The 15,382-nt window shown below is 49.5% G+C and overlaps 1 protein-coding gene across 3 annotated transcripts in view; it reads left to right on the forward strand.

Annotated features, from left to right (window-relative positions):
- The window catches only part of MYT1 (myelin transcription factor 1), a 68,765-nt gene that overhangs the window by 9,521 nt on the left and 43,862 nt on the right, over positions 1–15,382 (forward strand). For all 3 annotated transcript variants that reach the window (XM_075768609.1, XM_075768611.1, XM_075768610.1), the window contains exon 2: positions 14,785–14,885. In XM_075768609.1, coding sequence (XP_075624724.1) covers positions 14,785–14,885 — 101 coding nt within the window. The remainder of the gene's footprint in view (positions 1–14,784; positions 14,886–15,382) is intronic.

A 15,382-nucleotide genomic window follows, 5' to 3' on the forward strand; every position in this document is an offset into this window, starting at 1 on the left:
CTTTGTAAAGCAATGCCTCTGTCCAATGCCTGTATGAAACTGGTCCAGCAGTGCCCTGGAGGGACCTGGCACTGGGAGCTGTGGCCACTTTCGGGCAGACCCAAGAGGGCAAAGGCACGCGTAGCTCCGGCTTGTTTACAGATGAGCATGGGAAGAGGAGACGGGCTGTGAGCACGGCCGGGGCCCCATCCTGCCTCCCCACTCCTCTGCTGATCCGATCGGAGCGTCCTGGTGTACCAGTTGCCATGCACGCGTCCATACGTGACTCGGATGCCGGTGTGTTTTCTAGCAGTGGGGAAATTAAGTTAGCTGTGAAAGCTTGTCCAGGGATGGGTGGTCTGGTGTGAAAGGAGGTTGGGAAAGGAAATAGGGAATTTCCAGGCAGAGTTTAGTTGAGGGAAAGGGTGGCCGAGATCACTTTGTCTTGCCAGGCAGCCTGTTCGCAGCAAGTGCCAGTCTCACAGCAGAATAATGAAGTGGCACACTCTAATACTCTGCTTTTCATTTTGGTTTGGTCAAAAAAAAAAAAAAGAAAAAACGAAAAAAAAATCACCTGAATTAAAATACTTTTGATCTTTGTCTTTCATTGAACTTTTTGCTTCAGAGAGAATAGATTAATAAACACTTTCAAATGGAAAAACATAGTTTGGAAAGGTCCCCCTTTTATCTTTAACACTGAGCTCTAATGCTAACCTGGGCATGGGCGGGCTGTCCCTCAGTTCCTTTTGTCTTGCTTTTTTATCTTAACAACAATAAATTTGCTTTTATTGTGATCATGCTGGCCTTTACTGGTCACTTTTTATTCTTTCCTTTTTAGTTTGAAGTCAGCATGTTAAAAAAAAAAAAATTGCAATGTTATTTTAATCAGACCAAATGAAAGAGCAAATCAGAGCGAGAATTTTAATCTGCCCCAAGCAAAACTGCCTTGTACATCTGTCATGTTGGGATTAGTGGAACTCTTTAAAGAAGCTGAAGACTTTTTAAACAAAGTATTAAACATTTGTGACCTGATTTCCATTCTTACAATATTCTCATTAATAAGAGTGCAGGCTGAAAGACATCTGTTAGGTCCTATTTGTTTTAAGAATATTAAAGAATAATAAGAATATTGGAGGGTTGGGGGGTAGAGGAAATCTAAATGTAATATTTAGAGCCAAATCTCTAAGATTAAGTTTTTCAAAGTGATTCTGTGTCTAACTTGAGGCAGGATGGGGGGAAACACAAGTCTTGAAGCAGCCGACTTGATAGGCTTTACCATGTTGTTGGCCTTGCTTGGCCAGTTTAGGCTGTTAGTGCTTGAGCGAGGCTTCCCTGTGGGCTGTGAGCTTTGCCTGGTGCTCCATCCCTGCTTCAGTAGTGGAGAAGAGGCTACTCTACCTTCCTGAGATAAGATCTAGTCTGAAACGAAAAACAAGCAGAGATGCAGCCTTAAATTGTACACAAATACAACTTGTATGTGTGCAGCACCTGCGTGCATCCAGTGCTGCCCTGGACCAGCTGGAAAATGCAGTAGGAAGGGAGTGAAAACATCCTTCTTGGGTTTGCTGCTTGTGTTTTGTTTGATGCTGAGGCAGTTAAAGTAAATGGCCCAGCTTGGACCCTTAAGGGAAGAAAAAAAAAAAAAAAAAAAGCCAGGCATGTGTTTGGTAAACTACTTGCTGAAAGAAGCCTTCACTGTTAACGTGGGTATATGGTTTAAGAGAAGGTTGCTGTCGACTGCAATCTTTGCATCTTGTTTATGCTTGCTGGGTAAAATATTAACTAAAGCATCTGAACATAAAGTTCTGGTGTGAAAGAATATCAGCAGGGGAGAGCCATATGGTGCCAGCCTGCTAACAAAATACCAAACGCTGGAGATTCCTTTTTGCAGAAGACTGAAAACTCTCGTTCCCATACATAATACATGAGTTCACGCCTTTGATTACTCTAAACATTAGTCCAAGCGGTACAGGCGTCTCTTTGGAGCTAACACAACTTAGGGCACGCAGTTCTCTTCCCCCCTCTTCCTTTACATAAAAGAAATCGATGTTGAGCTGTTAAGACACAAATATCCAATATACTGTAAGACAATATGTTTCCAAAACTGCTGCGTAAGCTGCCTTTCCTCTAATTAAATATAAACTGCAGCAGGGACTCGGGTTTCTTCGTTCATCTGCTTGAAATCGTTTGGCAAGCACGTGGCTCTCCTTTGGACAGCATCTGCAAGCCAGGTCTGTGCCCATTTTGGGGAAGCCTCTTGCTCCTCACGGGTGTGATCAAACCTTTCTGGTCGATGCCGAGGATCGCAATCGTCTCTCTGAGCAGCAGATCGCGGGCGTGTTTACCTGAACCCTCTCTGTGAGCCAAGGAGTCAAGTGTATTCAACAGCAAAGGATTCAAACCCCACATTAGGAGGATCCCCCGGTGAATATTATTACAAGGTACAAGAGATGGCTCTGGAGGAGCTTTCATGCACACGGTATTTAAAAACCAAGGTATTGCTGGCAAAATCTGTAGGTGACACTCTGAGCACTTTTAAATTTCTTTTTTTAAACAATCCCTCAAAACTAACAATTTGATGTTGAATAATTCTGCCTTGTGCTTGTCGCCGGGCTCCTTGAGCGTGCCTTGTTAAGTTTTGTGATGAGTACCCAATTACCTGTGTGTAGAAACACCCACGTAGTGGAGAGAAACCTCCCCAGCAGCTGCCTTTGGTTAACCCGTGTTTCAGAGCCAGAGTCTGCCGCCTTTCCCTGCCCCTGGTGCTCTCCAGAGGGGAGAGCCAGTACTGGGGGGTGGAAGGGGATGTCTGTCTGGCAGCCATGGGTCTGGGGTCAAAGCTTGCATTTGAGTCATCTATTTTGGTGCTTGGATGTCCAACCCCCCTTGGAAGAACATCAGGTTTAGTACCTAAATGCAGAACTGGGCTTTCAGCACTGGCTTTTCCCATTCTGGCTCTACAGGCAAAGCGGGGTGATGGGACAGAGATGAAGTCAAAGCCCAAAGCCTATTGGCTGAATAGCCCGTGAAAGTTTTGGGGCAGGGAAGGGTCTGGTCTGTGAAGCTGTGTCCCAAGGGGATGCTGCTCCTGTGCGCTGCTGGGATAAGTGAAGGTGCCAGTGGGCTTTGAGAGGAGTTCCCTGATTTCAGTCAAGTACTTTTGGAAACCGTCTTGTAACGGAGCTTGAAGCCTAAGCAAGAGCCTTCCTGGGGACACGTGTCCAGTTCTTGCTCCATACCCAAAACCTAAGCACCTACATAAGAATGAGAGAAAACAAATTAATCTCCTTCCCTGGTAAAGGCAAAAAAAAACCCCTTTACTTGTAAGAAGTCAAAAGCCTTGGGTGAGGGATGTTCTGGGTAAAGCTGTCTTGGGCAAAGTTAGCCCAACTCGAGCAGCTCTGTGGAGAGGAAAGAAAGTTCAAGCCTCTGAAAGCTGATGTGGCCATGAGCGAGTCTGGAGTCCCAGCTTCTCCCACTGATGCATACGTTTCTCCTTCATAATTTCGAAGCTTTGCATCTAGCGAGCTTCTGGCAAGTGCAGTTAAAGGTTTGTTTGTTGCCCTCAATATTTTGATGTAATTAGTCAGCGAACAGCTAGCTGCTTTTGCCCAGAGAAACGCTCTCTCCAAGAACACAAGTGACAGGAGAGGATTAATAGCCTTCTGGAGAGAGCTGCTCCATTTTTTTTTTTTATTTAAAAAAAAAAGTGCCTGGGAGCCATGTTGTTGCTTTAAAAAAAATGACAGTCTAAACAGTTAACTTTGCCTGCAGTGTCTCAGAAGAGCACAGAGTTGTCAGCTCCTCTCCTGCATCCTCTAGAAACTTTCAGCTCCCTCCTGTCCCCAAGCGGCTTTCCTGGCTGCCGGGGAGGCAGGTCGCTGCCGTGGTGCTGGCAGAGCAGCTCTGGCAGGTTGGCCGCTTCCCCGCTGCGCTCACCCGCCAAGCAAGGAGCGTTGCTGAGGAGAGGAAGGCCACCCTGTCGGAAAGGGGAGGATTGGGAAAAGTAGGGTTTAGAGAAGACATAAACTTCCCAGTTATGGGATACGAGCTAATCCTTGGCAGTGGGGTTCTGGGGAGCGGGTGCACTGCTGGGGTCTTGGGGTTTCCCTGCTCCCGGCTGGGCTGGAGCATGAGCATCAGGACAAAAGCGATGCAGTGCAGCGGGCTCAGCCCATGTGAGCGGCTGGAAGGGGGGATGAAAACTGCTCTGAGAGCATTGCCCATGGGCACCCAGCTGCTCCCCCATCGCTCCTCCTCGTTGTCCCCACTTTGTATTCACAAGCAAGCGCAGGCTGCTGTAGGAAAGACAGAAAGGTATCACTCGCCTCTATTTAATTTCAATTACACGGGGTCTGCAGGAGCGCTAAGAGCGGTGCCAGCAGGGCTATAAACTTAACGTATTTGACGATTCTCCTTCTTTTCAAGCAAGTGGCACACAGCAGCCACCCCATTCAGCAGCGATGATCCTGGGGGGCCACGACATTATGGCTGGCAGACCCACACGCTGCAGCGGAGGCTCCTTTTTAATAAAGCCTTTTGAAGGGTCAGCTTAATTGCCTCTTTTCGTGGCGGGCAGTGTGGCACTCTGTGCGTGCCCCTTGTCCGGGAGGTTTGGCGTGGAAATGGGCTTCGGTTTGAGTGTGCTGAGCCTGTGCCATGAGAGGGGATGCTGGTGTGGGGCTGAGAGCCAGCGGGTGCTGTGCAGCGCTGCCTCTTACCCCAGGGGAGCTGTTGCTGTACGATGATCTCACCTCCTTTTATGCCTTATTGCTTCTGTCTATCTGACTCCGTATGACACACGCTTACGTGTCAGCTTTTCACTTCTTATATGGCAGCGGAGAGGAAAAGCTTAATATCATAAAGACAAGCTGGCAGCTGGGAAGTAGCCCACTTAGTCATCTAACTTTGCGTCAGAGGCGCTGCCAGCCTCTTCCCCAGCTCTTCCAGGCAGTTTCTCCCTCCTCTGCCTGACCTGGTGTCACACGTGGTAGAAATCCCTGTCTGCAAAACCACCCACTTGAGCAAATGCTGCTGGTGGACCAGAGTCCTGTGCTGGGGGTAAGAGGGTTTGTGTCCCTCAGACACCTCAGTGTGCCCAGCTTGGGGCAGCTGCAATGTGGTTTTTTGCAGCTTTTTTCCCAGAACTCACGAGGCTAAGTGTAAGGTCCCAGAGCAGATTCAAATTCACTTGGGCTGTGACAGTCAATACCAGGGCATCTCTGTGGGTTTGGAATCCAGAAGGAATTAAAGAGTCATTGACAGCTGAATCTATAGATGACTAAAATGATAGAGGAAAGATCAGTTTGTATCTCATCTGGGTTTGACTCCAGCCAGCAGCTGAGCACCCCACAGCTGCTTACTCACTCCTCTCTGGTGGGATGGAGGAGAGAACTGGAAGAGTAAAAGTGAGAAAACTTGTGGGTTGAGATAAAGACAGCTTAATAAATAAAGCAAAAGCCATGTGTGCAGGCAAAGCAAACCAAGGAATTCATTCCCCACTTCCCGTGGCAGGCAGGTGTTCAGCCATCCCCAGGAAAGCAGGGCTCCATCACGCGTAATGGTGACTTGGGAAGACAAACGCCATCACTCCGAACACACCACTTCCCCCCCCTTCCCCCAGCTTTATGCTGAGCATGACGTCATAAGGTATGGAATATCCCTTTGGTCAGTTGGGGTCAGCTGTCCCAGCTGTGTCCCCTCCCAACTCCTTGTGCACCCCCAGCCGCTCGCCGGTGGGGTGAGGAGCAGAAGAGGCCTTGGCTCTGTGTCAGCACTGCTCAGCAGTAACAGAAACATCCCTGAATTACCAATGCTGTTTTCAGCACAAATCCAAACCACAGCCTCATACTAGCTACTATGAAGAAATTTAACTCTATCCCAGCCAAAACCAGTACAACCAGTTTCTTATAGATTTTCCCAGTAGGGAAAGAGTAAATTTGCTGCTCAGAAATGGGTGCTGAGCTGAATGTTGTGTTGCCCTGTCCCAGGAAGGCTGGCTGTAGCTGGCTTTTCTCACTTGCTATTTCTGTATGGAAAGAATCTCATTTATTACCTCTGCTTCATACATTTGGCTCCCTCCCAGCACGCAGCCTTGTATCCCTCTCTGCACGCACAACACTCAGGCTTGCTCTTCCTCTTCTCTCTTGATTTCTAAACTGATGATGGAGTGGCTTGGACACAGGGTGTCAAGGTGGGCCGATGTATCCAACTCGATCTGTTTGACATCCACCTGTGCTGGGAGTACCTCCTTGTGCAGGGATAGAGCTGCTGTGAGAAAGGGGGGGGCTCTGGTTGAAGCACTCGCTGATGCTTCCTTTCACCCCTCAACCTGCTGGGGTGGGCTTCCGCTCCTGGTGCGGGGGGGACAGCCCTGTCCTCATCCCCATCGGTGAGGAGACACAAGCCAAGGGTGGTCTGCCATGCAGTTGCTGGTGCTGGGACCACTGCCACAGCGGAGAGGTGAACTAAGGGGGTGTTGGAGCTGAAATCCTCTAATCTTATTTGTTCCTCTGCATCCGTCATCTTATCGTGGCTGCTTCCCCACTTCAGCTGCCCTTCTTACTATCCATCTTCAGCCCCAGAAGCCCTAATGCTGCCCTGGGATCCCTTTGTACAGCACAGATATGCTGTGCAGACATGCACACGCAGCCCTAAAGGTCCTCCCAGACCACCTGAGGTGGGAAAGGACATCAGTGTCCAACACCAGCACTGCCAGTGGACTTGTGCCTTGTGCCCGCTATGCTCACCCCACACAAACCTCCTCAGCTTACACAGGTTGTTTTCCCCTTCCTGAGGGTTCCTCTATCAGCAGCACCATGGGAAAAGCTTTACAAGACAGAAGATGCTTTTATAACCTCACCCTGAGCCATCAGGTCGTTCCATTTGGCAGCAACGTGTCTTGGAGCTGCTTCCTTCCCCCGGCCCAAGATGCACTTATCCAAAACCTTCTCTAAAAATTCATCTGCACTGAATTCTCCTGCTGGTGTTTCGACACATCGGCTCCATGGAGGCTTTCGATTTGGTATGAAAAGTAATTATTACCGGGGTGCAGTTTAGCAGTTGTGTTCTGCAGTACTGGTAAGGTTAAAAGAAATAATAATAATAATATAAGAAAGACTCAGCCGGAGTAACTGCCTGCAACGTGCTATTTGCATTTTTAAGGAAATACTTCTTTGAGACAGCTTGGGTGAAAGGTCGGCATTTGCATATAAATGGAAAAGAAAGTGTGTGATGCTGGAAGTTACATCTATATTATTTTCTCAGCAGTGAGCTGCTGTTTCGGAGATTAAGGGACACGGTTTGCATTTGGCTTTTATTGAATAGAGAAGGTACCAGGAAAGCCAAATTAGAACAAAATAACGAGGAAAATGTGCAAGAAGAAAGAAGCAACATCCTGTTTCTCGGAGATGCTCTCCTGCGTGCCTGACACGTTACATGCCTGTTTGCACACGCACCAGGCACAAGCAGATGAGCATTGCTGAGCGAGGCTCCCTCTGCGTGCACAAAAGGATGGATGCTGGAGATGAAGCTGGTGGCAGGAGCGGTCCGTGCTGTGGATGAGCTTGGTAGAGGAGGGGATGCTGGCACTTGTGATAGGCCAGGGCTTGCTTCTTTTTTTTTTTTTTTTTTCTGTTGTTGTTCATGTTTGGAGAGGAATTAATCAGCAGGCTTGTATGAAGTTCCTGATATTGTAGTAGGAAAAGGCACACTTTGGGCAATGCTTAGCAGCTGGCAGGGCGCAGGGAGGAGGCAGAGATGCCCGTGGCTCAGGTCTTGCCCTCATCTCAGCTGAGAGCTTTTCCAGGCCCTGCTGTTGCCCTGGGCCTTGGAAACCCCAAAGAGATTCTCCAGTGGAGAACCTCATTGCTTTGTTTTCCCTCTTGTTGGTGGCCTTTCTCACCATGCTCAGAGCTGCTTTGCATTTTGACAGCTCCCCCTAGGAGCTGGGGGAAGATGGGATGTTGAATGATGTTCACTCTTCAATACTTTTGATCAATATACTTAAGAACAATGCACAGACAGCAGTGATACTGTGAGTACACAGCACTTATTCCTGTCTTCAAGACTACACAAGTGATACAAGGATGGAAGGTGAAAATAACATTCTTTTATATCTTCTGCAGCACTGTGTAGTGTGCCTCTTCCACTTTGTAGGAAAAGAAAAAAAGACTCTAATAAAAAGTCTTATTAACTGGCCATGAACCAGTACTGGAGCATGAATATTGCTCTTAATGAGGAGAGACTGTAGCCTCATTTGCTTCTTTGCATTGTAGGTGCACTGAGGGCTTCAGCTCCTGTAGTGCTGGGTGATACAGAGAAATGGGGCAAAATGTTGGTCCTTCCCTAGAGCACTTTGTGGCTCAGTGTGCAGAGCTGCTGGGCAGGGATGGAGAGGGGGCTCCGGGTAAAGGATGGCAGCGCCGCTGTTGCAGGGGCCTGGGGATGCCGGGTCCCACAGCAAGGTGATGTCCATACCTTGGTCCTGGTGCATCTTTAACCCGCTGCTGAACCCTGCTGCTGAGGGCTTTGCTCCCTCTCCAAGGAGTGGGTTTTGCTGCTGCTTCCCTTCCTATTGCTACGTGTCCTTGTGTTTTGGAAATATGAATCTTGCATCTAAGCTGGATGCTTCTTGTCCTGTCCCAGGGCCATAGGAAAGGGATAATTCCCTTTTCCCATCAAAGACTCTGGAAAAAAAAGTTCAGACATCCAAAGCTGTCAGGTATGACAGGGCAAAGCATGAGTTGGCATGGCTGAGGTGGCGTGGGGCCGGGAAGGAGGATGTGAGTCACTTGTGCTTTGTGCAGTGCTGGAGGAGGGAGCTGCGGGGTGGGGGGGTGGGGGCTGGGGTAGTGTTCCCTGGGCTGCTGACTGGCCCCTGGGCACTACAGCAGGGATTGCTGGAAGGAGGGTGGCACATTCCTGCAGACGGAGATGGAGAAATAGTGACATCGTGCTAGTGATGACGTGTCCTCTTCCCCTTTGCATAGCCGGATGGAAGCCCTGGTGCTCCACTCCTCTCTTCTGTGCCCCCAGGACCCATGGAGCTGAGCAGGGCTGTACTTGGCTGCTGGCAGCAAACACCTCTGAGCTGTGCTGGTGCTGAGCTGGTCACTTAGCGGGTTAGCAATGCACGCCATGCTGCAGGCATCTGTTTGGCAGTGAAAGCACTAGAAAGGCTTGATCTTACTGAAATAAAACCCCTTCCCTTCCTTCGGGTAAAGGGAAAATAAAAGATCAGAGTGTGGGTCACAGATTTTTATTTTGCAGTGTGTGGTTTGGTAGCACAGTGCGTTAAGCCAGTGTTGGGTGTTTGTCAGGGCTGTGGGATCAAAAATTCATCTCATTGGTACGATGAGTTGTTGGGTCTCCGAACAGCCGCGCAGTGCAGCAAGACACCATCCCGGCTCTGTGCTTTGGCGAGAGGGGGCACGGCTGGGAGTGGCGTGGGGACAAGGAGCAGCGAGCTGCGGGAGCGGGACGTGCTGGGTCAGTGCGATGATGGAGCCAGGAGATGGGAGCTGCAGGAGACCGAGCGTGTGGGTGAACTGCCCTGGAGACCAGCCGGATATGTATCCCTTGTCAAGGGCAACGATGTTTGTCAACTTGCTTTAAATAAGAGTTCCTATTAGAAAGTACAGGGTGGCTGTGACTTGCACACAGGGGAAGGGACCCCCCAGGTGCTGGGGGATGATGACCATCTCCTGGTGTTTGCTCCCTGTTCACCAGTTCCACGCTTTGTTGTCGGTGCAAACATAGTCATGGGGCCAGGTCCCTGCAGCTCAGCCCCGGCTTTATAGGAGGAAACTGCTCATGGCTCCCATGTTTCTCCTTTTATAGGGATTATAAACTCTTTGGGGCTTGACTGCGTAAGCTACCTAGGTGAGAGCATTAGAGCTCAACATCTGCTTGGTGATTGTCAAACTTCTTTCCAAGCATGCTAAGGAAAAGTATCTTTAGGTCAGCAAATGAATGACAAAGAACAACTCGCAATCTAGTTGGCCCTGCTGCGCCTCCCATCCATACATCCTGTCCTAACTCATTATTAAATCATATTTGCTGATAAGTATGAGATGTAATATCTATTACACAGCTGTTAAACCTCAATTAATATGTTTTAATGATCAGTCGTTTACTGTGCAATATACAATTAACATCCAGTATTAGATCTTGAATTAAATGCATGTTTGGGAAGATAAATTTGAAGCACTGAACATAGCCGTGCCGCAGTAAACAGCAATAATTGTGTTGAATAGACGGTATTTCTGTATTCAGTGTATTTTGATCCCTACGGAGGTTTTAATTCATCTCCCTTGAAAAAAGCACCCTGATGCGTAGCTGCCGCACTCCTGCGTGTGCGTGAAGGCTGACCTGGCAGGCACTGGGGCAGGGAATGGGCTCGCTCGGGGAAGCCCCTTCCCGGCAGGGGAGGGCTGGGCAGGAGCGTGGGGCAGTTAGTCGTGCTTCAGGGTGGGTTGGGCTGTGCTGAGTCCTGGGGGCTGTGCAAGGGGGTGCAGCGGTGCAACTAGGATCCCTAACTGAAACCTTAAATCCATGATAAGACTCATGTTGCCTGCTGGAAGAGAAGCCCTTGCTGCACCATGAGTTTGGGGCTGTGCAGGACTGAAAACTCAGCTCTCTGTGTTCTCCAGGCCACGGCCAGTGGCTGGGGAGAGCAGCGTGTGCGGGTGATGTGCTGCAGAATGCACGGGTGTTAGCCAGCAAGCTGTGCGGAGGGTGTGCAGGGGTCCATGGGTGGCTTTTGCAGCTTAGAGAAGATGTAAAATTTGGATTTGAGATTTTTTTTTTTTAAATTCATATGAAAGATGGTGTCCAAAGGGCACCTTCCAGTCCCTGGCATTGCTGCTGTATTTGCTCTGAGAAGTGAGCCCGTGTTGTCTAGTGGGGCACTGAAGGACCCAGCCTGTTCTCAGCATGTTGCTGCCTTGTTAACACAGGGTTCACCTTTCCTATGACAAATGTGCCTGAACAAAGATGAAGAAAAATCTTACTCTTCCTTTTTCTATTCTTGCACTTGGGGGAGCAAATGAAGATTGATATGTTTTTCTTCTAGTTTTCAGTTTAAATATGCAGTGATGCATCTTATGAGGAGGAAAAGAAGCCTTCACCCCCATCTTTTCCTTAAGGACCCCATCTCTCACCCCATCACTTTGCTATAGCAGATGTAACCTCTGCATAGATTTGGAGACAGGATGGTGCTGCTCTCGCAGCCGGCGGGCAGTCTGCAAACGTAAGGACATGTGTGGAACCTGGCTGCCACCCAGGCAGCCCCCTCCTGCAGCATCTTTTCTTGTTTTCAATTCACCTTCTGCACGCCAAAGCTTCCTATGAGGTTTATTGGGTTTATTTTTGAGGGAACTTTCTGCCATTCTTTGGAGGGTTTAATTTTTTTTGCAGCAAATCAATGCTTTCTTCTCTCTTTGGAAATGGAAAGTAAAACACACTCAAGTCTGAGTAACACTCTGAGTTGTGTGTGGTCTCCCTCCCAAGTTTCCAGATCACCTTGCTTGGAGTTGATGAGGGTGACCCAAAGGTTTCACAGAACTGGATCTTTCATGCCAGGATTTTGCACAACTTGCAATGCTTTGGTTCACAGCTGATCTTCCTCAGCAGTTCTTTTTGAAGGAGAGAAGGGGACAAATAGATTCAAGGTTTGGGAAAGAATCTAATTTGGAAGAGGACACACTGATGTTTTGGTTGTGGACTGTCATAAATGCTGCTGGGGAAAAGCAGCCTGTCTAATGAGGGACCCCAGTGCGTGATCCAGTCCTGACTGGGTGGTGGGTACGGAAGACGAAGGGCGTGAGGGAAAACTGGTGATTTCTTAGATCACAGCCAGATGTTCACACCCCTATCAGACCAGCTGAGCATCTAGGTTATTTTTCAAGGGGGAGTGGATGCAAGTGCTCCCAGCTGTGAGCTTTGGCTATCCCAGCTTGGTGTCAGGAGGAGACCCCAGAATGTGCTGTTCCCTCTGGGATCTGCTTCTCATGGGCAAACCTTGCATTTAAGGCAATATCCTGCATCTCCTCTTGGGTGGCCCAAGTAGGGGTTAAAAAAAGTGTCCTTCACATAACCAGTGAGCTGCATTTCTGCTGAACCCAGGGTCTGGAGGTGAGGTGGAAAGGGCACAGCCAGCAGTGCAAGGTGATCCTCTCCAGAGACGAGATGCATTTAAGCAGCACAGAGTAGAGGAAATCTGATTCGTGTGTTGACGGAGCTGCCTTGGCCATCTGAACCGGGCTGGGCAGAGGGATGGGAGCGGGCAGGAGGACACTGAGCTGGTGTGGCCAATGCGCCTTCAGCCTGGCCGGGGCTCCGCACCCCAACACACAGCCCCTTACCCTCCTCATGGTCACAGGGATGAAGGCGCGGGTAGTTTGGGACAGGGACCATGGCAAGGACAGGCTGGCATCTTGGGTCAGATATTTTAGCATGGCAGCTTCCGGAGCTCACCCTTACCCTGCAACTTAAGCACATGTGAGCAAAACAGGCCCAAAGAGGATAGGGGGGGTGTGTGTTTTGCTCTCTTTTGCATCCTTGGGGTTGAATCTCATGACCTCTCAATCTTTTAAAAAACTTCTAAGCTCTCTTTAGGGTTATTTTGCAGCCAGTTGTTTCTGCAGTTTAACCCACTCTCTACTCCTGCCCCTGCTGCCTCCCAGAGGGGATGGTCCTGTTTTAAAATACACCGCTTGGGAGAAGGAGAATCAGTGAAATGCTTCATATAAACAGGCAGGCCATACTGTCCTATGAATGTGCCATAGAAACATCGTTATTTCTTCTTATCTGATGTTTTTTCCCCCCTCTGTTCTCCTTTCCTCTGTCCCTTTCTAGCTTTTTTCCCCACATTTTGCTTGGTTTTCATCATCTGCCTGGCCATCTGTGCCTCTCTGCTCCCTTTCCTTAGACCTTCTCCAAAGCAGAATAATGTTTCAGCAGCTCTTGGATTTTTATTTCCAAGCTCTGCCTTTCCTGTGGGTCCAGGCTGGAACACAGTGCTTCAGACAGGGTTTGGAGTGGAATCTCCAACACAGATGAAACCTGGAAAAGTCCCCCCAGCTGCCGTCCTGGCTTTCAGCTCTGGTTTAGAACAAACACGTGAAGGTGACTTTCACGATCATCTGTCTTAGCCACTAACTTGGATTGTACGTCACCATAGGATCAAATTATCCTAGTCCTTCAATGTACTCATTTTTGCAAGAGCACTGTGGGATATACTGGTTGTTCCTTAATGTCTTGTAGATAGAGAACAGACACAGGCGGGGGAGAAATAAATTCCCTAGCTATTTGCTGCATGTTCTAAAAGGTGCTTTGTGGTAGAGCAGATCCAAAGTTGCTCAGCTGGTGTCCTACACACTCAGCAATTATCCATTGCTGGAAACACCCACCTTCCACAGGTTTCCTTTAGCATATGTGAGCCTTCTCCCTGCTTTCCCTGTCTTTGAGATCACCCCAATAACAGAAACATTAAGTGAAGGAAGTATGGAAGCCTGTTCCAGCAGAGGAAACAAAGCCTCCGCCCTGGGCTCTTCCCCAGGCTACCAGCAGCCTGAGATGAATGAGCGTGCCGGTGCGTGTGTGGCTCCTTACGTGCCTCCTTCTGGGGGATGCTCTCCTTTTTCCTTTGCATCAGTGGTAGAAGATGAATGGAGCAATACTTGGAGAACAGGCAGTAAATAATTCAGTACTCAATGCCAGAGGGAGCAACAATTAAAGATGTGAGGGGAAGGCTCGTGGCAGCGGTGCCCAAAGCCACAACGGTTTGCCAAGGTGAGCTGTGACGCTGGGGGCCCAGAGGCCAGAGTCTGGGGGCAAAACGCTCTAGATCTCATCATCGTGAGCAATAACTGCGTGGGAGGGGAAGCCGTACCACACAGCTGCTGTGCCACAGCAGCTCCTGTGCGCCGGTCCAGCTGCTGCAGATCCATCCGTGTGTGGCAGGGCCAATGCTGGCTCCTTGAAGATGTTGGAGTTGTATTAGATAAAGGGAAAGTGCCAAGAATCCACTTGTAAGGCATGTATTTCCCATAATCTTTCCCCTTGGGTAGAAGCTCCTCTCTGCCAGCTCTCCCTCGCTCCCAAAGCAACTCTGTGTCTGGGAGCTTTGAGACCCTTGTTTTGCACCTTCACTGCATATTGCTGTAATGACCCACTCCCAAAACGCTGGTGTCACCGAAAGTTGTCATGGAAACCTGTGTGGGGACCCCACTCGGCTCTCAGTGATGTCCAGCTAATGGGTCCCATCCACTGCTTTAGATGTGTGAGGTTTTGTGAAAGATTAAAAATTAATTTTATCTTTGGAAAGAGAAAAAGGTGTAAGGGTGGACCAAGTGCGAAGGGCAGAGAAGCCCTTTGCCAGCTGCCACGGGCACTGCAAGGCTCCCGGGTCGGTGCTGGTGGCTGCCTTGCCCAGCCCACTGGTAATGTTCATTACTGCTATTAACAGTAACACTGTTAATACCGCGCTTTCCGACTGAGGACCGAACTAAGGAGTGTTGCACAGTGTTTGGGATACACTCGGGGCGCTTGGCTGATGCATGGGAACCCATTAGGTCTCTGAGCCTTCATTTACCCCGGCTGCACATTCCTCAAGCCTGGAGCTCTTGGCATTGGAGTGGCACCATGGGGTCCTGCTCAGGGCATCGAGACCCTCGGGGGATTTGTATGGCCATTAAAGAAAGGCAGGGAATAAATACTGCGTTTTCATCTCTGGTTGATGCTGCTGATGGGGTGCCAGGCTTACTCTGTGTCCTGACCCCATATTCTTCTTCCCCTCCCCAGAAAATGAGTTTCGGGGTGAGCTGCTGAATCAGAGGTGGACCTGCGGAGAGAAGATCAGCAGCTGCAAGGGAGCCGCCAGCCTGCACGGCACACGCATCAAGGTGAGCAGAAAGTCCTCGTTCCTCCACAAACATGGGCTTTTTCAGTACAGTGACTTCCCACCCCATGCGGTGGCCACAGGACGAGGGCCACGTGCTGCTCCAGCACTTATGGACCAGGTGGTCCTGGGGCGATGGAGCCTTTCCGGTACCCAAAGTGGTGGGCAGGATTTGGAAGTCTCTGTCTCCTTGTTACAGCTGAACCTCCTGCATGGTGAATCTGGGCAGAGAGGACTTCCAGCTGTCAAGATTTGGCTTCAGGTCCAGATATTTAAATCCTTCCCTTCCTCTCTGGTCCCATCCTTCAAGGACGGCTCAGATCTGGATATTTAGGTCAGTCCCAGGCCTGTTAAAATAGGCCCTTTCTCCAAGGCGCCGGCTGGTCGGAAGAAGCCCCTCGTACGCCAGGTGAAGCTGTGGTGCCTTTGGAGGAGACAAGCGAGGCATTCATCCCCACCGGGACCCCGGGCAGCTCCTGGGGGCTCAACAGAGCCGCTCAT

This window comes from Balearica regulorum, chromosome 16, assembly GCF_011004875.1.
Source record: "Balearica regulorum gibbericeps isolate bBalReg1 chromosome 16, bBalReg1.pri, whole genome shotgun sequence".
Taxonomy (NCBI): Eukaryota; Metazoa; Chordata; class Aves; order Gruiformes; family Gruidae; genus Balearica; species Balearica regulorum.